The sequence below is a fragment of the Mirounga angustirostris genome, unplaced genomic scaffold, assembly GCF_029215605.1.
Source record: "Mirounga angustirostris isolate CCGP_5_RB_7025 unplaced genomic scaffold, mMirAng1.0.hap1 SCAF_5, whole genome shotgun sequence".
In the NCBI taxonomy this organism is placed as follows: Eukaryota; Metazoa; Chordata; class Mammalia; order Carnivora; family Phocidae; genus Mirounga; species Mirounga angustirostris.
The window spans coordinates 121565146-121591284 of NW_026991713.1; the positions used below are offsets into that span (position 1 = coordinate 121565146).

Here is a 26139-nt window from a genome sequence, read left to right on the forward strand (position 1 = left end):
TAAAATTTTATTCTGCGCTGTATAGTCAATACACTATTTCAATCAGCTTTTCAGAATTTAATAGGAGTACTATCGACTGAAGATGATTATAAAAACTGAGACTCAAAACATTTTTCCAAAGAAGACATCCAAATGGCCAACAGACACATGAAAAAGTGCTCAATATCACTCGGCATCAGGGAAATCCAAATCAAAACCTCAATGAGATACCACCTCACACCAGTCAGAATGGCTAAAATTAACAAGTCAGGAAACGACAGATGTTGGCGGGGATGCGGAGAAAGGGGTACCCTCCTACACTGTTGGTGGGAATGCAAGCTGGTGCAGCCACTCTGGAAAACAGTATGGAGGTTCCTCAAAAAGTTGAAAATAGAGCTACCATATGATCCAGCAATTGCACTACTGGGTATTTACCCCAAAGATACAAAAGTAGGGATCCGAAAGGGTACGTGCACCCCGATGTTTATAGCAGCAATGTCCACAATAGCCAAACTGTGGAAAGAGCCAAGATGTCCATCAACAGATGAATGGATAAAGAAGAGGTGGTATATATATACAATGGAATATTCTGCAGCCATCAAAAGGAATGAGATCTTGACATTTGCAACGACGTGGATGGAACTAGAGGGTATTATGCTGAGTGAAATAAGTCAAACAAAGACATGTATCATATGACCTCACTGATATGAGGAATTCTTGATCTCAGGAAACAAACTGAGGGTTGCTGGAGTGGGGGGTGGGGGGGGAGGGATGCGGTGACTGGGTGATGGACACTGGGGAGGGTGTGTGCTCTGGTAAGCACTGTGAATTGTGCAAGACTGTTGAATCTCAGATCTGTACCTCTGAAACAAATAATGCAATATATGTTAAGAAAGAAAAAAAAAAAAGAAGAAGAAGAAGAATGTAGCAGGAGGGGAAGAATGAAGGGGGGAAAATTGGAGGGGTAGACGAACCATGAGAGATGATGGACTCTGAAAAACAAACTGAGGGTTCTGGAGGGGAGGGGGGGTGGGAGGATGGGTTAGCCCGGTGATGGGTATTGAGGAGGGCACATTCTGCATGGAGCACTGGGTGTTATGCACAAACAATGAATCATGGAACAGTACATCTAAAACTAATGATGGAATGTATGGGGATTAACATAATAAAAAAATTTAAAAAAACATTTAGAGCTACTTTATAATTGTAAACAAATAATTTACAAAAAAAGAAAATTTAAAATATTTTTTAACAGAACCTTAAAATCTCCCTGAGTAAAATCTGTAACAACTATGTGATTTGGTTAAATTAGTGGATCTTTTTGAGGCTCAGATTCCTTCTCTGACAAATGGAGATAACTTCAGTTCCTATATGAACTTGTGTGTGAACATTAGATGAGATGATATATGCAAAGTTTTCAGTATATGCTTGACATTTTGGTAAGTGTTCTATTACTGTTAGTTTTTCTATTTTTTTCTGGGTTCTTGACTGCTTGCCTTCTCAAAACCTTATTTCTTCATGTATAAAGTGATAAAATGTGTTCTTCTAATATTTAGCTAAGAAAAAAATATATAAAGCTGGTAAAACTGTCCTTGATTTATGGATGCTGGAAGTCCTAATTCATTCATCCTAGGCCAGCATTCTTTCTACAACAAAACACTGCTTTGTGAAAACAATAATATTTTATATTATCATTTACTTTCTAAACAGAGTTAGAAAATGAAACCAGTATTAATAAATGATATTAATTGTTGATTTACAATTGCCTAGGATCACTTTGCAAGGATTAAATCAATACATTTTCACAATAATTCAGTTGTATAGAAGAGGCACAGAGTGGTTGACTAACTTGTCCCAGGTCACACAGTTGAGAAATTACAGTAGAGTTAAAATTCAAACTCAGGTAATGATCTGAAACCCTATCATGTTATATAATATCTAAGATAATTGCTTTTCCAATCAAAAGAATAAAATTCTTTGAGAGAATTAATTGAGAGAATATAATTAAAGTGCATGTTCTACACTTTAAAGGAAATTTGAAAAAGGTAAAATAATGTGTTCTTGGAACACAACATAAAACTTTTAGACTAGAAATACTCAACACAGTATTAAATTGCTTAGTATGTTTCATAAGAGCAGCTCACCAAAGAGTACATTATTCCTAAAGAATAAAGCAAGATTGACATCTTGGGAAAAGATGTACATTTTAAATGGCTAACCTTTCAAAACTGATATAAGTTTTCATAATATATGTTATAGAACATTCCAAGACACCCCTATGTTAATATTTCACATTTTTAAAATATGGACAGAAAATCATTTTTTGATTAGCATTTTTGGCAGTATGAGATTTTAGTCACCTTATTTAAGACCATCTGAGATGAAACATCTACATGTGTAATACAATATTGAAATGTTTTTAAATTCAAGAGTCTTCAAACCTAGAGATGGAATGGATTCAGCCAACTGGAAATTTCTATTGAAATCTGGAGACAACTTCATTGGCTTAGGGCCAGCCGAGGGCAGAGGATGTATTGGAGGCTCCCACACAAAACTGGGACCAGCAGGCTTATACCTGCTGCATAGAGCAAATGAGAAACCTGCCTCAGTGGTAGATGGATATATAATCATATACACAGATACGAATGTGGATGTGTGTGTGTGTGTGTGTATTCGCATGAATCTAAAATTTATATGGAATAATAAGAGGCTAACAAAGAGCCAAGACGCTCTTGTGAAAGATCAAAATCAAGAGACTATATACTACAGATAACAAAACTTATCTATACATTATAATAAGTAAGATGATGTAGAATGACAAAGGGATAGAGTAATAGACAACTGAAACATAAAAGACCTGGTCTGAGCCTCTTGTGTTAGATCTCACTTGCAGACTGGAAGGAAAAGAATGGACTAAATATATGTCCTCAATCTTCAGGCTGAGCTACAGAGACATCAGAAAGCACATAAAGATTTTACAATAGGGATAAAGGAATATGGTTTTAAGGAAATCGATTTTTAGATCTCCATTTCTAACTGCGAAGCTTCCTAAAACTGATCTGCTTGAGAATGCACCAGTGATCATTCTGGTTCTCCTTTGTGCACTTTGTTTTATAAGTGTACTCCACACTTTGTAGAAGACAGACCTTTGTATCTTTCCTCTATTTGACATTCAGAAATATATATGGCCAGGTTGTGACAGGAGAGATATGATATTTCTAGTGCATTTAATGCCTTACACTTTTTATTCTCTATTTTCAAAAAAATGACTCATCTAGATGGAGTTTCATGAGACTGAAATAAAACAAAATTAGCATGAAACCACTTATCATACAATATTCTTTACTACCAATGCATACATAACTAAAGCTATTTTTTGAAAATCAGGAAAACTGAAGTATAAATGTAAATAGGTTTGATATTTACAAGCTCTCATCATAGTTTTGTTTGGAATTTTGATACAAATTAGCCCTGCTCACAGTGAAAGCTAGAGAAGTATATACATATATAGAAAAATGGCAGTCCTCAGTGTACTATTAGTAGCTACAAGTTAGATGTTCAGCTCATCACCTCAGAAAATTGAGTCTCTGTAATGAAATCACTGTGCTTGATGAATAAATATGATGGCCGAAGCCACTGTTCAACAGATTGTGTCACAAATTATGGTAGATTAAAAAAATATATGTGCCTTAGGGCAAAGAAAACTATGGTACTACTGAAAGAGAGACAAATGGCCAATAAGCACATGAAAAGATGTTCACCATCATAAATGCAAATTAGAGAAATGCAAATCAAAACCAAAATGAGATACCACCTCATAACCATTAGGATGACTGCTATTAAAGAAATAAAATAAAAAACCCAGAAAATAACAAGTTTTGGTGAGAATATGGGGAAATCAGAATGCTTACATATGGTTGGTAAGAAGGTAAAATGGCACAGGGACCACGAAAAACTAAAATATAATTACCATATGATCCAGCAAGTCCACTTTTGGAAACCTGAAATCAAGGATTCCAACCGGTATTTATACACCCATAGTCTTATTATTCACCATAGCCAAAAGGTGGAAGCCACCCAAGTATACACCGACAGAGAACCCATAAACAAAATATGGTATATACATACAATGGAATTTAATTCAGCCTTAAAAAGGAAGGAAATTCTGATGTATGCTACAACATGGATGAACTTTCTATGCTAAGTGAAGTAAGCAAATCACAAGTAAGTCTGGTTCCAATTATAGGAGGCACTTAGAGTTGTCAAATTCATAGAAACAGGAAATAGAATGGTGGTGGGCGGGGGCGGGGGCAGGGGGAGATGGGAGCTACTGTTTACCTGGTATAGAGTTCCGGTTTTACAAGAGAGGAGTTCTTGGATGGATGCCAGTGATGGTAGGAAAACAATGTAAATATCTCAATGTCATTAAACTGTACACTTAAACATGATTAAAGTGGTAAATCTTATGTTCTATTTTACCACAACTAAAAATTTAAAAGGAAAAAAATATTTTCTGATTGTCTACTGAGTGCTAGGCACTCTGCTAGGAGCCGGTGTTACAGCAAAGCTTGACTTTATCCTCAACTTAAATTTGGAAACATTTCTACTGATGAACAAGTGTGGGATGCCAAAATGTTTTGCCTTGGTTTGCATGGACTGTGGGCTATTATCATTAAAATGGCAAACAGTATTGTCTAGAATATTAAACTTGCATATATTTTAAAGAAATATGTGAGGAATGTGGGATAAATTCATATTCTGCAAGTACTGCATTTACAAGTGGAATGGGATGTGTTTTTACACATTTACATGGATTTAAAAAAGACAGGCTTATTATAATGAAAAGTAAGTCTGATTTAACCTGCTAGTTTGACAATGAGAACTGTTTGCCAAACAGTATACATGGCAGACATTTTCAGATCAGTAAGTGAACTAAGTCTGCCTCTCCAAAGGTTAGACATAAATATGTCTGAATCATGTCTGAATCAGTTAAAATCACATTAACTTATTTTGTCAAAAAATAATTCACAAGCTATATTAAAATTATTCATGTTTCACATTTTCCACATCTTTAGGGGTGTATTGAGTTAAACATTGAGTTAAACAAGGAGCCTCGAAATGGAAGTGTAAGAAGATTTATTAGTGGTGATTCTCTAAGTCTTGGTAGGTAAAACACTTCTTGGATGTTCCCAGAAACTGAGAGAATGAATGATTCTACCAACTGTATTGTAATAAATAATTTTGTAAGTCAGGTGGTTTCTAATGCGTTGCTTTAAAAAATCTGAGGAGTGACTTAATTTTCTGAAGTTGGGTCAAAAAATAAGTTTTAATCATGCAATAGGTTTTATTTTACAACCTGTTTTGACATGTAATGCTATGACAAAACTCCAGTCTTAGCAATTGTCACAATCTTATATGAATGAGGCTGCTTAGCATTTAATTCTCTAAAAGCAAAAATTAGAAATAGAATCAAATTATTTTTTAAGATTTATTTATTTATCTGAGAGAGGAGAGAGAGAGCGCAAGCAGGGGAAGGGGCAGAGGGAGAAGCAGACTCCCTGCTGAGCAAGGAGCCCCAATGTGGGGCTTGATCCCAGGACCCCGAGATCATGACCTGAGCCAAAGGCAGATGCTTAACTGACTAAGCCACCCAGGTGTCCCTGAATCAAATTATTTTTGAGCCAAGGAATAATCATCCATGACTACATAAAACATGAAATTAATGTCATGGTTCCATGCATAGTGAAGAACCTCAAAACCATATACCTAAAAAAGAAGCAAGTCACCAAAAATGTGCATGATTTTATAGTGTAACCCTATTTATATCAAGTACAAAAAACTGACCAAGTTAAATAACATTATTTAGTACAATCAACTGCGCTACAACAAAAAATGAATTCCAGAGGATGATTATCATGAAAGGCCAGGATAGATTTCCTCCAGCAGAAAAGTGCACATAGAAAATTTCCAAAGTATAGGGCGCCTGGGTGGCTCAGTCGTTACGTGTCTGCCTTCGGCTCAGGTCATGATCCCAGGGTCCTGGGATTGAGTCCCACATCAGGCTCCCTGCTCGGCTGGAAGCCTGCTTCTCTCTCTCTCACTCTCTCTGCTTGTGTTCCCTCTCTCGCTGTCTCTCTCTCTGTTAATAAATAAAATCTTTGAAAAAAAAAAAAAGAAAAAGAAAATTTCCAAAGTATAGATAATGCACTTAATTTGTGTACAGTAATTTAGGGGATCATTTTATTCTAATATTAAACTGAAAACATAATTTAAGATACTGTTTTATATGTATAATAAGGGCTACATGTTAGAATTACCTAAAGCCTGAAAAATTATGGATGCCTGAACCCCACACCCAGAGATAACAGTTTAATTGGTCTGGAAGGAGGCCTGGATAGAGATATTATTTTGAGCTCCCCAAGAGATTTTAGTGTGTAGCGAAGGTTGACTGCCATGATGACTGATGCCTTTCACAAAAGGAAGCAAAATTGTTTTAGCAAAAAAAGAAAGGAAAAAGAAGGATTAAAGAGAAAGAAAGAAAGCAGGGGAAGGGAGAGACAGAAAGAGAAAGAAAGGAAAACACATTTGTCATAGTAGACTATGTCTAACATTAGGATCAGAACCAGTAAGGAAAAAGGCTGTGACATGAGGCAGGGAGTGGGCTGATTTCTGGAAATGGGCTTTCTGGGATCCCAGAAGACTGGAGATTCTGAATTTTTCAGATCATCTAATCACTGAGGCTAAGGCTGACCTTTCGTAGAAAGATTCCACATGCCTCACTGTGCATATGTTCTTGTGGTTTTTGGAACATATCCCATAGCTTCTTGGGAAAGTGCACCCAATGCCCCCAAAAAGCTGTCTTCCACTCAACTTCATTTCGATGAGCTTACAATATTTAATATATACTGAGATAACATTCAATCAATGACTCAACTCATAAAAATATATCTAGGCATAAAACAGCTCTTGCTAAAGATGATCTCGAGATATATCAACAGTAACAGATCAATTAGTGAATAATAAAATGTGAACTTAATATTTTCATTTCTTTTTGGTTTTCTTTCTTTTTTTTTTTAATAGGTCAACCAACCCATTTAGCTTTCATATAGATTAAAAGGACCTTTAATACTTTGGACTATGCTTATATTTAAAGCAATTAAGAAAATGAAAGCATCATCCTGCCAAATGAATTCCTATGAGTCCTTGATAATCAGGATAATCACCTAATTCCACATTTTAGTTTCCACCAGAGTAAGACAGTTAAGAGAATTCTAATTAACCACTAAGAAATAAACAACTAAAATGAAACTAGGATGTTCCCCCCAGTGCAAAACACAACAAATTAAAAAATAAAATAGTAGATCAAAATACTAGGAAAGTAAAATGTACCAGAATGTTGTAGAGAAAACAACAATGTTACAGTGAATTGTTTTTGGTAGGGCACTTGGGAAAAAGGAACAACAAAAATTATAATGCATAATTAAAGTTAGACAAAATCTCTATGGTGATGGAAAAGTATGGTGTAAGGACATTTAAATATAAGCACTAAAATTAAAGAGGAAAAACAGAAAAACAGGAAGAATATTTTTAATCTCCAAGTGTTTCTTAAACTTAATGACAAAAGCAAACCTATAAAGTAAAACCTTCATTAAATTAAATTAAACAGAATTAAGTGAATGAAATGTTCTCAAAGTACTATAAATGATATGAAAAGACAATGAAAAGAAAAATATATTTAGAATATATCTTATAAAAGAGGGTTTATATAGTTAGTGAAGAAAGAGAATGTCCAAATCAAAGATCAATAGAAATCTTTGGCAAGGGAATGAATGGGCAATTCTCAAAAGAAGAAATGTGAATGTGAATAAGGAGCACACTGGTTAAAAAAAGATTTAACCTCATTATTAATTGTATATGTAAATTAAAACACTATATCAATTCACCTACCAAATTAGGAAAAAATGTACTTCTCAAAAATTATGGAAAAGGAAGTAATCTTAATGGAAAAGGTGGGGGTTTAAATTGTGGATCACTATATCAAAAACTAATGATGTATGGTGATTAACATAACATAATAAAAAAACAACTAATGATGTATTGTATGGTGACTAACATAACATAATAAAATAAAATTTTTAAAAAAGTAAAAAAAGAAAAAGGGTTAAGGGGATATTATGGAGATGGAGGGAGGGGGAGAAGGATATGCCCAAAGATTGAGAACTAAGCAATAGGCACCCTTAGCAGAGAGCATATGGAGAAACACAGCAAAAAACAGGGTGCTCTGAAGAGGGGTTTGACAATATACCTTTATTTATTTTTTAATTTTAGATTATTTGAGAGAGAGAGCGAGCGTGTGAACATGAGCAGGGAGAGGGGCAAAGGGAGGGAGAGAGAGAGAAATCCTCAAACTCCCCGCTGAGCAGGGAGCCTGTCGTGGGGCTCAATCCCAGGACCCTGAGATCATGACCTGAGTCAAAATCAAAAGTTGGATGCTTAACTGACTGAGCCATCCAGACACCTGGACAGTATACCTTTAAAGTCATAATTCTGTATGCTCTTAGGCTGAGAAATTGCCTAGCAGGAAATTGTGGTAGGCTATTAGTTCTCTAAACAAATATCCACTACCTTCTTCCTTAGTTTTGAATAAACACATGTCCTGGATTTCTTTATAGTTTGAACATGCAACAAAAATTTGGCTAATTAGTTATAAGTGAAATTATATGCAACGGTTTTAAGGAAATCTTTTAAAGGACAGTTAGTATATGCTCTTTGCCTCTTTCTCCACCTTATTTTTTTTTGCCAGCTGGAAGGTAGACATAATGACTAGAACTAAAGCACCCATCCTAAACTGTCATCTCCCCCACAATTTTTCATACACCCTTCCCCCCTTCTCTATTCTGCATAGTCTAGGTCAGTTCATTGCTTTTTATCTGTGCCATTAGACTAGCCATCTATTGAAATAGTCAATTCATTTGTGTACTATACTTCAGTATTTGTAGGAAGTATTTTTTTAAAGATCTTATTTATTTGAGAGAGAGAGAGAGAGAGAGAGAGAGAGAGCACGAGTGGGGGGAGGGGCAGAGGGAGAGGAAGAAGCAGACTCCCCACTGAGCAGGAACCCCAATGCAGGACTCGATCCCAGTACCCTGGGATCATGACCTGAGCTGAAGGCCGAAGCTTAACTGACTAAGCCACCCAAGCGCCCCTGTAGGAAGTATTATATTAATATTTATTGAATGAATTGATGTAACATCCAAAGAATACATTGTCAATGGGCCCACAGTGGACTTGTTTATCTCACTCCCTTCATCTGATGATTCACTCTCATCTATATGGTCACCAAGCTTTGGTGCCAGTAGGCTTACGTGTACAATATGTCCCTGCCATCGGACTACAGTTCTGATGAAGGTCATTTGACCCAAAATCAATCAGAGTCCTCTAACAGAGAATTTAGAAATATAACTAATGAGTTTCTGCAACAATGTTGTTAGGGCTTTTAAATCGTGAGGTATAGTCATGTTTTCTGCCTAAGCATGGTGAAGCAGAGAAAGCTGGTTCCACAGGGTGAGGGATTGAAATAGATGTGCAGAGATGCAGTTAAGAGACAAGAGGCACAGAAAAAGCACGGCTCAAGTTCCCTCTTCAATCTTGGTTTTAGAATCTTCCTGAAGCTGGACTGTGTTCCTGATCTTGGGTTTCCTGAAATGCCTCCTATCCTTAAATAAACTCCCTTTGTGTTTAATGCTATTGGCAATTAAACTAGACCTAATTAACCTTGAGACTTCCCAGAAATTATCATGAGAATGTATAAAGACCAAAAGACCAAAAAGTAAACTAGTGGAAAGAAATCCAAACCACACTTGGTTTCTTTTGCTGAGTTCCTTCCTGGCCTTTGAGTCAACAATTTAAAACTGTATTTCCCAAATCTGCCGAGGCAACTTTCCAGACAATTTGTGTGACTTATTTTGCTCAAATCCTTCAAGAACCCATTCTGTATTAAATATCTTTATGCCCTCCTTAAAAGAAATCATGCATGTGCTCAGTCTAGTTTGACCTTGGCACCCACTAATGTCTAGTAGGTACCAGTTTCCTTCTACTGTCTTGATTATTTCATAGGTAATCTATGTTTCTGTAGGGGGGGATTAGGCCAATACAACACAGAAATAGTGCTGATTCCTATATGATTTTCTTCACTACAATAATGTCTTGTGCCACCAAGGAAGAAAACCAACACAGCTAAACCAGAGAGCCAAGAAAGATGAAGGGCTATTCAGTATGTGCGTTATCTAGTGTTCACAATGTTTCTCTACATGCTCTCTTTGCAAGTGTTTATTTATTGTATAGTTATTCCAATCTTTGGGCACTTTCCCTGTGTCTCCATTATTAAACAGCCTTACACATTTTTTAAACCACCCTTCCACCAAGATTTCTTGCTTCCCAACTTACCCCCCTTTTTAAGTCAAGTAATACGTTTACTGAAAAGTTCCTCTATTAGGATTTTAAAATGTTTTATACTGGGCTAGTATTTTTTTATTATGGTTGTTATTGTTTATATCAGAAGCATTTAACTTAGTTAACTATGCTTCGAGTGGCTTGCCCCAACGCTCTTTTCCATAAGCCCTTTCCCTGTGTGACTATTCAAATATGAGGTTTTTCAGAAATTCATATATGCCTCTGTGCATATGTGTTCCATCAAATATAATAGACAAGAAAATTTATTTCTAGCCTTGTCTTAATATATGTACATGTATCTATACATGCAAATTTTATTGAAACCTCGTTCTTTATGTTTATCCAATGATATTAATTTCTTGAGTGCCACATCTATTTATTTAAAGTACACCTGTGGCTTATATATATTATATATATTTGCACTAATGTTTCAGGACTGAAGAACATATTTTTCTTTTTTCTTTTTTTAAAGATTTTATTTATTTATTTGACAGAGAGAGACACAGCGAGAGAGGGGACACAAGCAGGGGGAGTGGGAGAGGGAGAAGCAGGCTTCCCGCTGAGCGGAGAGCCCAATGCGGGGCTCGATCCCAGGACCCTGGGATCATGACCTGAGCCGAAGGCAGGCGCTTAACGACTGAGCCACCCAGGCGCCCCTGAAGAACATATTTTTCAACTGTGTAATGGAAAATTAAAAAAAAACAAAACATTAACTTAAAATGGAAGTCTTGTTGATATGAATATTAGTATGAATAGAAAATAATTATTAAAACATAATTCAGTAAAAACTGAGGTGCCATATTGTCACAAATACTCTGTGCAATGGTCTTACTGACTAAGGTATAAAGTGTGGAAATGTTCACTGTAATTAAAACAAAAATTCTAATTAGAAACTATATGAACCAAGGATAATGTTAGTATTCAGATTTACAGTAGCCTTCATTTGAACTTAGGGGTATTTCAAAGGCATTTAAACCTTATTGAAATGTATGCTTGAGTAATTACTTTTCCTTAATATTATGAATGAATGAAGCTATATCATTTTGCTTGGATTATAATCAAGTATAACCACATCAATTATAATATTTAGTTTATCACTGTGATATGATTATAATTACAGCTTTAAATATGGACCTTTTGACACTGGAACAGTAATCTTATCAATTATATTGAAAGATAAAGTAATATCTGATATTTTCTAGGTATGTAACAAATGATTTCAATATAACGTTAAAGTAATTAGATCTATCCATGGCTTTGATTTTTTATTTTAAAATAGCTGATTATAGATATAATAACCTCAATTGCATAGTCCTGTTTTTAAAAATATGGGCATGGGACCAAGAACAAGAATTGGTGCCCTGATTTTACAAGAAGCAAATAACTTGGCTCTAAGTTTTATTGAAGAACAATGTTGGTTGACCGTGACAATGAAGCCTCTGTCCTGAGGCCTGTCTCACATCAATTCAAGCAATAAAGCAAAGTGAAGACTAAAGCTGGCAATAACTGAAAGCAGAGGGTTGATGCCACAGGGCTCCCCACCTCCTGGTTCTGAGTTTTGTGTAGTGTCAACTTTTTTCTCCTGACCACTTTCCCCACAAGGCTAGAGCAGGATAGCTGGAAGCTCTTTCTTAACATACTTAGATTAGAATCTGAAAGATAGGTATCCTTCTCTTTTACATCTTCAGTTTGAAAAAAAAAAGAAAAAAACCTGCAAAGGATTGATAGCTTGGGTCGTGATTTCTTTTTGTTCATTAATTAAGCAACCACAATCCTGATGCGGTAACCTCAAAGACAACAAATGCGTGTGCTTCGAGGGTTACAATGCTGGACAACCCAATGTCAAATACAACCCGACATATGTATAGTACAATTCTATAATAGCTCTACCTGTAAAAATATTCCCTCTGTAATATAGGAAATTGCATGGTGTGTTAGGTAGGACCAAGTAGATTACATATATGACGCATAATAAATAACCCAAAATCTCAAAAGCACCATTTTTGGAGGGTCACTTACTATACACATCTAAAACAAATTGGCAGAGGGACTTTTCTCTACCAATTTGGAAGACCAGGCAGATGGAGACACAACATCTGGAAAATAAGGCCTCCTACCACAGCATCAGAAAGGAGACCTGGAGGGTTGTCTACCAGCACTTCAACCTGGAAGTGACACATTACTTCCTCAGAGCACTCTGGCCACATCTTTTCACATGGATCCACTTACCCAAAAGGATCTGGGACACGTGCAAAGAAAATGGATATTTTGCAAATAGTAAATAATCTTTACAACAAACAATGATAGGTTTAAAAAAAATTGTAGTATTTGTTTATGAGTCCGTGAACAGATATCACCACTCTTCTCTACTGAAGAATCAAAATTTTTGAATCAATAAAAATCAGTTACCTTTCTTTGACTAAAAAGGGAAAGTGTATTTATCATGATTTTAGTACTATCCCATGTTTTTATGGCTAACTATGGCTAAGGTTTTATGCTGTTAAGCATCAGTAAGGAAATCAATCTGGCTGGTATTAGTTATTGCTAACCTCTGGGTACCTTAATTTTCTGGAGTTTTACTGAGGATTAAATTAAAATATGATGGTGATGATTATGATGATAATCATATGTTTAGAATTTATTAAGTAGTTAAAGTGTTTCTGTTCAAACATCTTAGCATATGTTAATTTGTCAAATCTATAAAAGTAGGTCTGATTTTTATTGCCATAAAGAAATGGAGGCAACAGAGATGATAAGCATGTATTCAAGGTCACATGGCAAGTAAGTGGCAGTGACAGAATTTACACCTAGGGAGACCAACTCCAGTCAACCTATTTGACTCCTGTGCTGTAAGGAGATCCCCAGTTTAGAGCAGGCATTTCTGATGACAAAGTTCTGAATGATGAGACCCATCGCTATCCCCCTACCCTTTTTTCTTCTGCTTCATCCATCAATGTGCTTTCCTCCTAATAGATCTGCCTGGCTGGTCTGGAGGAACTCCTCACTAAGATGTTTGCATGGTCACCTCTTATTTCATTTAAGGTTCTGCTCAACTCTAACCATCAAAGAGACTGTTTCTTACCACTCTAATCAAGGTAATAATCTCCATAGCTTTCTCCCTATAGCATTCATAGCCTCTATTGCCACATGACACAATATTACATATTACTTTGCTTATTATCTGCGTCTGCCACCAGAATGTAACTCAACGAAGGCAGAAACTTGCTCTGATCTGAATTTTCACACATACACCAAGATTTGAGTAAACGGCTTCTATTAATCTACCTGTCCTCCCATCCACCCGTCTGTTCATCCATCCATCCATCCATAGACCCATTCATTCTTTATCCACCCTTACATTATACAGAGCTACAAATCATCTACCCATTAGTTATTATAAATGGCTTTTAATTATTTCATTAGGGTGAGATATTCAGTTATTATTATATTTTTTTACTCACTGCCATCCTCCCTTTCTTCTTCTTTTTTTTTTTCTTCTCTTCTCTGACAACATATACTTTAAAAGACAATTGTGTGAGATCTAAAAGCAACACTTGGAGGACTCATATCTTAAGTAGAAATATAGCTTTTTATCTAAACTAAGTGAAGAAGGTTAAGTTTTGAAGGCAAACTCTACAGGCTTCTGTTTATAGATTTATGTATTCGTGAACTTTATATAGAGCAATCACTGTTTTGTGATCTCCCAAGTTCAATTTGAATCCAGAGTAATGCTGCACTGAAATCATTATCATCAAGCCACTATTTTTCACTCCAGATCAATTACTGTTTAAAGGACACTTAGGAGTCATTTTACATACAGTTTTTGAGGGGAAAAATGAAAGGTGTGAAAGTGGTTATAATAAAAGAGTGAGCCTTTTCAATTTATGTGTGAAGACAATGCACCAGACATCTAAAATTATAATGACGCTCTGGCTTCCCTTACTTTATCCCCAAACTATTTCCTTCCTTTCACATTTAGGATTATTAGGGAAGCGTGATGTGTTTTGTTCTGTATGAATTTAGAGAAAGACAGAGTAGTTACTGTGCTACTGTCTACTTAGAAGATTTTATTGACTTCTGGAAGCATTTTCTATTCCCTGAATTATTCCTTCCTTTTCCCTGAACTAAAATCTGGTCATCATTCAATTGCAACTACTAGATGTTTCAGTCGAAAAGGCAACGTCTGACACTGTTGGCTCCCACCCTAAGGTACCAGGTTAACGGACCAGGCTTACTAGTTTCTTGGAAACAGTTCACAGAGCAGTCCGGGAAATATAAGGCACAGGGGCATGTGGGATAGGGGAGGAAGTGCCGGGAGTCAAGGCAGGGGCACTGAAACGGGAACTGGAAAATCAATAAAGCCAAACACTGTGTAACACGTGCATTTCAGGCCTGTTCGGAGGAGATGTGCACAGTCCACTGTACAGTTTTCTGCAGCCCAGGCAATCAATACATGTTTGCTGAGCAGGTGAACAGAACAGAACCAGATCTTAAAGGATGATATAAAAAGTGTTGTGCCTAAAACAATATCAAGCCTGCACTTATTGTTCCTTTATACTTTTAGCTAACAAATATTCAGTGTTTGCGGATCTCACGCATTCTTCAAAGCACTTTGCATGAAGAAAATGATTTAGTCCTAAAGCTCTCCAAGATGTAAGCAGCATTATTATTTCATAGCTGAGAAAAATGGGACACAAGATGATCATGTATCTTGCCTAAAGCCACAGAGCAGACAGCAAGAGGGTAACCTAGGATTTGCACCTAATGGTTTTGCAGAACTGGGCTCCCAACAACTGACATAAATGCTACTTAGTATTCATAGCAAATGCAATAAGTATCAGCTGAATGATTGTACTTAGTAAATACTACTCTCTTGGAAAATGAGTGACCATTTAAATTTAGAATTTACACTTTGATAATTACAATGATGGAATATTTCTTTCCTGTCTCTATAAATTCCAGTCCTACTTCTCTCTGCTATAGGATGGTAGTTGCATTTTATAAGATTTTTATTAAAAAAAAAACATTTTAAATCAACGTGAATTTAAAAAGAGGAGATACCAAGTTCCTAATCTGTTACTTAATTTTCCATTATTAAGCAACTTGCTTCCTTGTTAACTTATCCAAAAAGGAGATATGCTTCTTAATGGGTCCCTGGACAGACTGAAGACTAGGTCTATGCCTTTGCCTTATTTTTCTTTTTAGAGAAATACAACAGATTTGATAGTAAATTGAAGATAGTACCGTGATGTATTCAGAATGCAAACAAATAAAAAAATAATACATATAGCTTTATGTTGGTCATGTACTAAATATTATCTAATAAATTGAGTTGTAAGTTTTTGAATGGAAAATAAAAAGTAACTATGAAGCTCAGATAGCTTTCTTATTTGCAGGTAAAGTAGATAACCACCAAATATAAATAGAAATACATAGAAATCATATATATCCTCCACCTTCTTCCATATTCACTTTTCATCAATTTTAAATTGATCTCAACTATTCCAAACTTTTAAAAATATACATAGACTCCAGAGCTGTCAGAGAGTCCTAGGAAAATCCCAGAGAGTCCATTATGATCCTGTCATTCTGCAAATGTGAAAACTGAAGCTCTATAATGACATAGCCAAAGTTAGAGGATTAGTGCTAAATCCCTGAAAAAGGTTATAAGTCTATAGAATCTACATAAATCTATAAAAACATATGGTGCTTTGCTTTTTGAGATTTTCTGGCTTAGTCCCCATCCCCCACTTTGATGTGGGTCTTCTCTTTTCTTCATTTGTCCCTAGTCTACTCAATTTTGATTCTAGTCCCAGTGCTGTGTGTGTTAATGCTTGGTTTCACTGGGTTTATGAATGTGAACTGCTGAAATGGAAGGGAATCATGGTGGATCCACTTTGAGTGTTCATGGTGTCAATGGCTCCCACCCCCGAGAACTTCCCACAGAGCCCTGGACCCACTCATTCCATAAGTGAGTGAAACCCCTCCAGTTTTAGCTACCATTCTCAAACCACCTGATTGAATTTCCCAGTGAGTATCTGTTGGCTCTTTCATGATTCTCCTGTCTTCTCCTTTACAGACATAAATAACACACAGGTCTTGTGGTTGTTGGTGGTTTATCCCTATTTGCTTATATACTGGCTTTTGTAGGGATGCATTTTCACTTAATTTTGTTGTCTATGTTTTCTGTGACAGACTGACTTCGTTAACTAGGTGCTCTGACTGCTTGGATGTGAGAACTTGGGAAAATCCAAAAACCACTCTGCCACAAACCCCACCACCACCACGACCATGTTTCTGTAATTCTCCTACTTTTATATAGATTTTAAACAACTTCATTGATTTGTAATTTAGAATTTACATACATTAAGATCACCTATATTATGTTTACAATTTAATGGCTTTCGTATATTTATGAAGTTGTGCAACTGCCATAAAAAATGCACAATATTTTCATCCTACAGAGAATCATCCTACACAGAAATGCATATTCCTTAGCACTTATTCCTCACCCCTTTTTTCTTCAGCCCTAAGGAGCCCTAAAGAACCACTCATCTACTTTCTGTCTCTACACATCTGTCTATTATGGATATTCCATATAAATGGTATTGTAGGGCGCCTGGGTGGCTCAGTCGGTTAAGCGGCTGCCTTCGGCTCAGGTCATGATCCCAGCGTCCTGGGATCGAGTCCCGCATCGGGCTCCCTGCTCTGCGGGGAGCCTGCTTCTCCCTCTCCCTCTGCCTACTTGTGTTCTCTCTCTATCCCTCTGTCAAACAAATAAATAAAATCTTTAAAAAATAAATAAATAAATGGTATCGTATAATATATGGTCTTTTGTTATGGGTAGTATGTGACAGATAAATATGAAGTAATGTTCTAAGTTCTTCATCTCAAATGGCAAACAGCAACAATTCCATGATAGACTTTATGGCAATGTGTTTGCATATGATTTGAAGTTGGTTACCTAGTGCAGGGCAATAAAACACCAACTGAGAATATGGTAATGGTCAATAGGAATGGTGACAACTATAACAATAAAATGTGATATACCAATTTTACTGTAGGTCAAGTCTCTTCTAAGCACTTCACATATATTAACATACTTAATATTCACAGAAAGTTATGATGGAAGTCCTATCATTATCATCCCCATTTTATTGATAAGAAAACTGAGGCAAAGTAAAATAAAGTCACCCAAACTAGTAAACGGAAAAGCTGATTCCACACCCAGATAGTTAGACTCCAGACTTCTTTTTTTTTTTTTTCTTGAGAGAGAGAGAGTGGGGGTGTGGGGTAGGTGCAGAAGGAGAGGGAAGAGAGAGAATCTCAAGCAGACTCCTGCTGAGCATGGAGCCCAATCACAGAACCCTGAGATCATGACCTGAGCTGAAATCAAGAGTCAGATGCTTAATCAACTGAGCCACCCAGGTTTCCTACAAGACTCCTTGTTCTTTTCTTTTCTTTTTTCTTTTTCTTTTTTTTTTTTTTTTTGATTTATTTTATTTTAGAGAGACACAAAGACAGCTTAAGTTGGGGGAGGAACAGAGGGAGAGGAAGAGGGAGAGAAGCAGACGCTCCACTGAGTGGAGAGACTGAGGGGGGCAGGGGCTCCATCTCACCACCCTGAGATCATGACCTGAGCTGAAATCAGAGTCAGATGTTTTAACTGACTCAGCCACCTGGGCACCCAAGACTCCTTGTTCTTAACCACTGTTCTATAGTGCATTTCTGATGTTTAGGTTTAGTTAAATACCATTCTCTTCTAAATTGGTGATGGTGCCAAGCAGCTTAGGGTAACAAATTCTGAGTAACACTAATTTTTACTGGCATGTAGTTTAAGGAGACAAAATAATCATTGTCTTTTAGTTCCATAGATACTTTCACACTTTCTCAGAATGTTTTTTTCTTCTTTCTATCTTAACTAAAACATAATCTGAAAACCTTCATTATCTGTAGCAGATTGGGCTTTAGCTGCTTTTTAATAAAGCAATAGCTACTTTGTCCTAAAACATATTTGATACACAACTGACTATATTCAAGTACAATTGGTCATAATTTGCCTCTTTATTTTGAGGACACAGAAAGAACTATAGACCTAAAAAGTACTTTATCACTCAACATAAGATATTAAAGTGTCTCTCAGTAGCTGAGCATTAGATTGAGCTGAATAAAATTAATTATAATCATGTAAATTCTCATAGGACTTTAAAAGAATGGGGAAAACAAAACAGTGCAAACTTCTCCACGAAACTGGCAAAGTTGGAATAAGAACGCTCCGATTTCTTCTGTCCTGACTCAACCCATCTAATAATCATTCTGCCTCTCTTTAGAGGAAAGGAATCTCTCTAGTTTAATAAAAGCTCCTTTCTTCCTAAAATCTTAGAAAAAAAGTTCTGGAGATTTTTTAAGTTGCCAGAATCATTTATAGATTGAAGAACTAACTGTAATAGAAATTTAGCATATTATTAGGAAGGTGACTAGCGAAGAACTGAAGAAGCACATCCTTCTAGAATGAACGCCTATCTTCTAAGATATATTTTCATGATTATATATTCAGAACCTCATTTTCCGTTGTCCAGAACAGTCTCCCAAACATCTCCAAGCCCAAACCCTGTCCCTTTCTTGACCTCAATACCCGGAGCTCCGGGCTCCCTACATCATCGGGGATCTTTGAAGTAGCCTTGCTCATAAAAAGAGCAGATGCTGTAGCATCACCAAGTACCGAACCACAATTTTGAGCTCAGTGAAATGACACTTTAATGTGAGAGCAACAATACAATTAAACAGCACTCAAGTTTTGCTCGCAGTCAGGAGCCTGCCTCCAAGAGAATCAGTGTAGAATTCATTGGCAGTGCATATCACATGGCACTATTTTGGAAACCAGATGGAAGAGTGCCTCAGAAAGAACTTTGCCAGTTGTGAAACTGTGCAAGTATATTTATAATTATTTTTGACATTTTCTGGGTAGTTCTGTAAAGAAAATCTAAGTATAGTTACACTTCACACATTTGGAAATGAGATAAATGATAGCAAAATTTTTCAAGTTGCTGTTCACCTGCTGGAGTAGCATTTAAAAAAATTTTTTTTTTCTTAAGATTTTATTTATTTGCGAGAGAGACAATGAGAGACAGAGAGCATGAGAGGGAGGAGGGTCAGAGGGAGAAGCAGACTCTCTGCTGAGCAGGGAGCCCGACGTGGGACTCGATCCCGGGACTCCAGGATCATGACCTGAGCCGAAGGCAGTCGCTTAACCAACTGAGCCACCCAGGCGCCCCTGGAGTAGCATTTTAAATACCCAAAGCCTTGCTCTCAATTCAAGTTCTGCCTGAATTACACCTGGGTGAATGTATTTCTCATATATCTGCTAAGTGACAGCTTTCTAACAATTTTTTTTTTTACTAGTTCATTTTAAATTAATTGGGATAAAGGTATGTAAATATTAGGCATGCCCTTGAGTTGTGTTGAAAAGTCAATGCAAAGGAAAACACTTCTACATGTCAGAGAGGGGATGGTCTGAAGGAGGCAAGGAATTAAATGCTTGTGTGCTTGTGGGAGGGAGACGCTATCCTCTCTTAACATGTAAGTTTATGAAATGATCTCTTTCAACTGATTTGTATGGAGGTACCAAATACATTTCAGCAGAACATTTTGCAAATGAGAAGTAATGATAAGATGGCGGGATTATAAAAGTTGTTCCAAATAGAAGTGATTTCCAGGAACTTACCAGTCATGCAGTTTTTAAATTCAATGTCATCAATCGCAGGTCCTCCTCCTAGATCCCTTGTTCTGATCCCTTGGAATAGGACTTCAAAATTCCTTAGCTTTCCTAGCAGGATGACAGCCCTTTGCCAGTGATTACCAGAGTTCTGCTCACTTTCTTGCCATACTTTTGACAGTCCTTTCTCTGTCTGCATTAGAGAAATAAACACAAACGAAGAGAAAAAGCCAATTATTTAGAACAGAAGCATCTGATTAATGAAAACTGATTAAAAAACAAACACTGGAACTCTGATAACATCCATAATATACTTGATCTCATTAAAACAGAGGCATATTAGGGGCGCCTGGGTGGCTCAGTCGGTTGAGCGTCTGCCTTCGGCTCAGGTCATGATCCCGGTGTCCTGGGATGAGCCCCACATTGGGCTCTGTGCTCAGCGGGGAGCCTGCTTCTGACTCTCCCTCTGCCTGCCTGCCTGTCTGCCTACTTGTGATCGTTCTCTCTCTGTCAAATAAATAAATAAAATCTTTAAAAATAAATAAATAAATAAAACAGAGGCATATTAATCTACTACAGTGTTTCCTAGAAGAAGTACTGATAAATCTGTTTTGGTGTTTTCAGAGACACCACTATTTAGGAGTGGCCTACTTGGTTCATTCCACCTCTCCTTTGCATGCACACAAAATCCTCAATATCTGATGGGGTCTGAACATTTTACAGAAATCCTGGGTTATAGCTCAGGATGCTCTCCCAATCTTCTATTCATATTCTGTAATTATTTAGATTGTACCTTCCTTCAAAGAGTGGAAATAATTTACATGGGAAAAGAGAAAAAAAGAAATGGAAGGAGGAATATGTGGGAGAAATCACTATCTCTGATGGGTATGACAAAGGGATTGTGAAGTGAGCCATGGTGGCAAAGTGATGATTCCCAAGATCATTAGGATTTCAAAAATCCTATTAATGTATTATTTTGGCTATCTAAAAAATTCTATTATGACTGATATATGAGCATCAACTACAACTTTTTCTATACCACACTCTTCAGTTATAAAGGAAAAAATAATTTTCTAAAAAACTTATGTATCTCCTCTGAATGTGTAAGGTTGGTTTTCATTGTTTGTTGCTCTTCTGGACCTAGCTCCTCCTGAGAATTAGATGTTTTAATAAATCATGATGACTGACACATTGCAAAGAAAGAGTAATAAATATATATTTGCTATATATATATAGCATTATAAATATATATACTTGCTATGTTATTATATATACGTACATATATGTTTATGTTTATGGTCAGCCCCACATAACTAATATCTCAGGGTCCACTATTTTGTTCTCATAACAAATTAACAAGAATAACATGTCTGAAGCTTGTAATCAAAACTGTGGAATTGAGGGGAATGGCAGCCAGAATATCAAGCACCTGTTCCAACAGATTTATAGCATGCAACTGTGAAATACATAATTTACAGGTATTTTTTTTTACCATAAGCTGAAGAAAAAGAGAAATATTTGAAAAAGGGATCCAAAAGAATTACATTTCCATAGGTTCTTGCTTTTAGGGCACTAATGTTGATAAATATGGCTGACATCTTGTTCTGCTGAGGGAGACACAATCAAGCAGTTCTTCCTTGGTTGAATTACAGAGAAAGCAGAGCCACATATCAGTTAATCCAAAATTAACTTTGCAAAACAACTAATGGTGTCTAGACAGATTTCTGAACAGCCTCCCCTGCCACCGCCAAAAAATATGATAAATCTTTACACTCAGAGACTCCTGTAACTTTTGCCTTAAAGGGGATGGGAAATTCACACCTAATTAATGGAATTTCATATCTTTCTGATGACTAAAGAAGAGAAGCCTTTTTCAAGGTTAATCTTTAACTATCAGTGATGTCATAGTGATGTGGAATCAAAGGGATGATTAGTTAAATTAAAGATTAAAGTAGAGAGGGCATGTCTGACACATAGCAACATAACAGGCATGGATATTAATAAAGTCTGTCTTAATTTACAAACTTAACTCACTTTGCTGGTATTTTCCTATTAATCTACTTCTGAAGTTTCTAGAGCCACTCATTAACTATAACAAGCCCCCAAAGGGTTTTCAACAAATACCATCACAGAAGGTTGTGTGATCATTTTAATCAATAACATAAAAACTATTTCTTCAGTCTTACAACTGACCTTCTAGTGAAAAGGAGATTTGAATAATACGTCCATTATCATTTTATGTAGTAAGAAAAGAAAACGAGGGTGAATTCTTTTGAAAACCAACTGTGGACCAACCTAAAGGCAGGTGACTGTAGAATATCATTCTAATATATTTACTATCATTCCTCTTTTTTTTTTTTTTAAGATTTTATTTATTTATTTGACAGAGAGAGATAGGGAGAGAAGGAACACAAGCAGGGAGAGTGTGAGAGGGAGAAACAGGCTTCCCGCCAAGCAGGGAGCCTGATGTGGGGCTCGATGTGGGGCTCAGTCCCAGGATCCTGGGATCATGACCCAAGCCGAAGGCAGACGCTTAACAGCTGAGCCACCCAGGTGCCCCATATCATTCCTCTTTCAATATAACATATCAAATCTTACCCCCATAATTATCAAAATTATGCATCCTAATGTAAAATGGAGATTTATTTACTTATTAGCTTATCTGTCCTTTCATTCATTTATTCCACAAACATTCGATGTTCACATGTACTATGTTAGATACCAGGAATAAAAAGGTGAAAAAAAAAGAGAGTCTCACCTGTGGAGGTAATAATCGAATATGCGAAAGTCAGAAAAATAAATTACTAGAAAAGTTACATAAATATAGATTTTATTTATTTTTCTGATATATATCAATATACATCAGAACAATTTTTTAAAAAAATAGTTATATGTCAATCTTATTTTCGTTCCACATACACTGTTGCTTTATTTACTTAATATTCTGATTTTCAATTCATTCTAAATTGAAAAAAATGAGAAACCTCTTAATATCAGCTCATGACACTGCTACTGGCCAAGGACATATCTCTCGGATTCATTCATATGGATGTTAAACCATCAACAACCCAAGGCAATAGACATATGAAAAGTGACTGGCCACACTAATAATAGTAAAAATAGACATTAGTACAATGATAATTAATTTATAAAAATTGAAGGAATACTCTCTTCTTGTAATGTAACCATTTACCCAACTTTGAACTGATTTGCCACGTATTATGCATATTGATCCTTTATCTTATATACTGCATATTTGTTTTGGCAATGTATCTGCCCTCATACTTTACGTCAGTGTTTCCCTTTTGTGTCATGAAAAGAAAAGCAGTAAGAAATACTAAAACTCTGCCCCCACCCCCAAAAGCAAAGGCCGAGCAGAGCCTAGACTTCAACCCAAATCCAGTACCCAGGGGCCCCAAGACCTCTCCTTCCAAGATTTTTTCAAAAGAAGGAAAATTAAGCGAATTTGTTACCAGAAGACATACCTTAAATAAATGGCTAATGGAGCTTCTTTAAGCATAAAGGAGATGATAAAAGAATGAATCTTAGAATATCAAGAAGGGATAAAAAAAAAACAGCTAAAATATGAGTAAATACAATAAACTTTTCTTATACTCTCGAATTTATTTTTGATGGTTGAAGGAAAAATACCATGTAATATGGTTCTCAATGTATGTAAAGCAAATAATTAAGGCATAAATATTATAAGTGTAAGAGAGTAAAGACATAAAGGAACGTAGTAAAGTTGCTACACTGGAGTTAAGTCTTAATGTTGCATTTTAATAGGTCACATTTTCATCCTCAATTTTTTTTGTTGTTGTTTTTTTGGTCTTCTCATACATTCAGTCTCCCAAATGAAACTTAGAATAATTTAATAAATAGGTGAAATTTTAAATATTGAATTATTTTACCCTGAGATATCATTTATTTTTTGACTTGTTCAGGACTCTTCATGCCACTCACTAAAATTTTAGTCTTTTTTACCACCATATGAAAAACTCAGACGGAGAAGGTCACAGATGTGGCGGCTGTTAGGATGGGAAAGCTGACAACCATACCTGGAGGTCTGATATGTGCATCTGTAACTGTGCATGCAGCTAAAGAAGAACACAAAAAGCAGCTAGTAAAACCAGAGCAGCTCCCCATATATAATGCACCACCTCTGCAGTCTAAATATGTTGAGGAACAGCCTGGTCGTTTACAAATGGGCTTTGCACCCATCTGCACTACAACTGGTCATTATATTGGCTGGTGCAAGAGTGTTTATGTGTTTGTGAAAATGGAATAATGGATATGGTACAATCTGGAAAAGATGCGTATATCTATCTGAAGAATCCACCTCGAGATTTTCTCCCAAAACTTGGAGTGATTACAGTTTCAGGATTGGCAGGCTTGGTTTCAGCAAGAAAAGGTTCCAGGTTTAAGAAAATTGCTTATCCACTGGGACTGGCCACTTTAGGAGCAACTGTTTGCTACCCAGTTCAGCCATAATTGCAAAGGTAACTGGGAAAAAGGCATATACTACAAGCCAGCAAATTTATGAAGCAGTTAAATCATTGTGGACAAAAATCAACAAAAAAGAGTCATTTCCTAAACCTAAAGAAAAATCTAAGCTAGGAAATTCTGCTGAAATAGAAATACCTGCAAAAACAACTGACAGCCTGAAATACTCAGTGCCCTTGACAGAACTCAGCTCTGAAACAAAGACAAAATCAGAATCCACCTCAGGTGCTACACCACCTGATATATATATATAATATGTCCATGAAGAACAAAGTTTATGCTTGACCCCAAGCTCATGGATCACGGGCAGTCCCATCCAGAAGATGTGGATATGTACAGCACTGGAAGCTGAAATAGTCTGCGTAGAGAACTACGAGATGTGTGAAGTTGAAAACAGTGATGAAAAAATCATGTAAAGGGTAACTGTGACACAGAGAGTATAACTTCTTTTTTTTTAGGGTATAACTTTTAAACGAAGTTTTTCCCTCACATCTTCTAATGTAATGTACAGTTTGACCAATCATATAAGGGATTAAAACACAAACTGTGAATTTAATCCAAACAGTATTAAATGATTGATGAAGAGGCAGAAGTATTGGTATGCATTTAATGATTTTTAAGGGTATTTATTAAAAAACAAAAATAGAGTAAATATATAAACACTGATGAAATACATATGTGTATATATAAATATTTATACAGATACATATACATATTTACTTTAACTTTTTCAAATTAATTCAGCTAAATTAGAATGGTGTGCAGAAGAATGTGTTCCTCTTTTTTTTCATTCCCTGGAGCTGGAATAAAATATCCATATTTTATGACAAAAAAAATTAGTCTTTTTAATAAATAAGTTACATACTTATTATAACATTTATTTCTAGATATATGGCAATGTGTGTCACAGTGGTGAGTGGGAGACAGGCAAGGGCTGGCCTTCTGCCTTCCCTGAATCACCACAGAGAGCAACTCACATTACTATAGATGCATGAGTTCACAGGCCAAAATTATTAGGCTCCCAGAGGCCACATAACTATTAAAAGATGACAATAAACTCAATATATAACATCTAAAGGAGAATTTAAAAACAGATGAAATCAGAGTTTTAGCACTGGGTGTTGTATGGAAGTGCTGAATCAGTATATTGTACACCTGAAACTAATATTACACTGTATATTAACTAACTGAAACTTAAGTAAAAACTTAAAAAATATATAAAAGATAAAAATAAAAGGCTTCATGCATACCTAAGAAGATAAGCAAAGATATAGCAATATAAAATAAAACAGGAAATCATGACAGTAATTAAATAGAAATATTGGGTAAGAAAAATATAATATGTCCATGAAGAACAAACAGGTATAAAAACAGCAGGATGGTTACAACTGAAGAATTAATGAATGAGTAGAAAGATCTGATTCCAGGCACCTGAGTGGCTCAGTCATTAAGCATCTGCCTTCGGCTCAAGTCATGATCCCAGGGTCCTG

General features: G+C 36.1%; 1 protein-coding gene and 1 pseudogene across 1 annotated transcript in view; one reads left to right on the forward strand and one right to left on the reverse strand.

The window, feature by feature from the left end:
- Positions 1-26139, reverse strand: part of MALRD1 (MAM and LDL receptor class A domain containing 1) — a 790469-nt gene that overhangs the window by 246382 nt on the left and 517948 nt on the right. The window contains exon 30 of the mRNA XM_064590300.1: positions 20156-20339. Coding sequence (XP_064446370.1) covers positions 20156-20339 — 184 coding nt within the window. The remainder of the gene's footprint in view (positions 1-20155; positions 20340-26139) is intronic.
- LOC123844975 (MICOS complex subunit MIC27-like) lies at positions 21553-25078 on the forward strand (annotated as a pseudogene).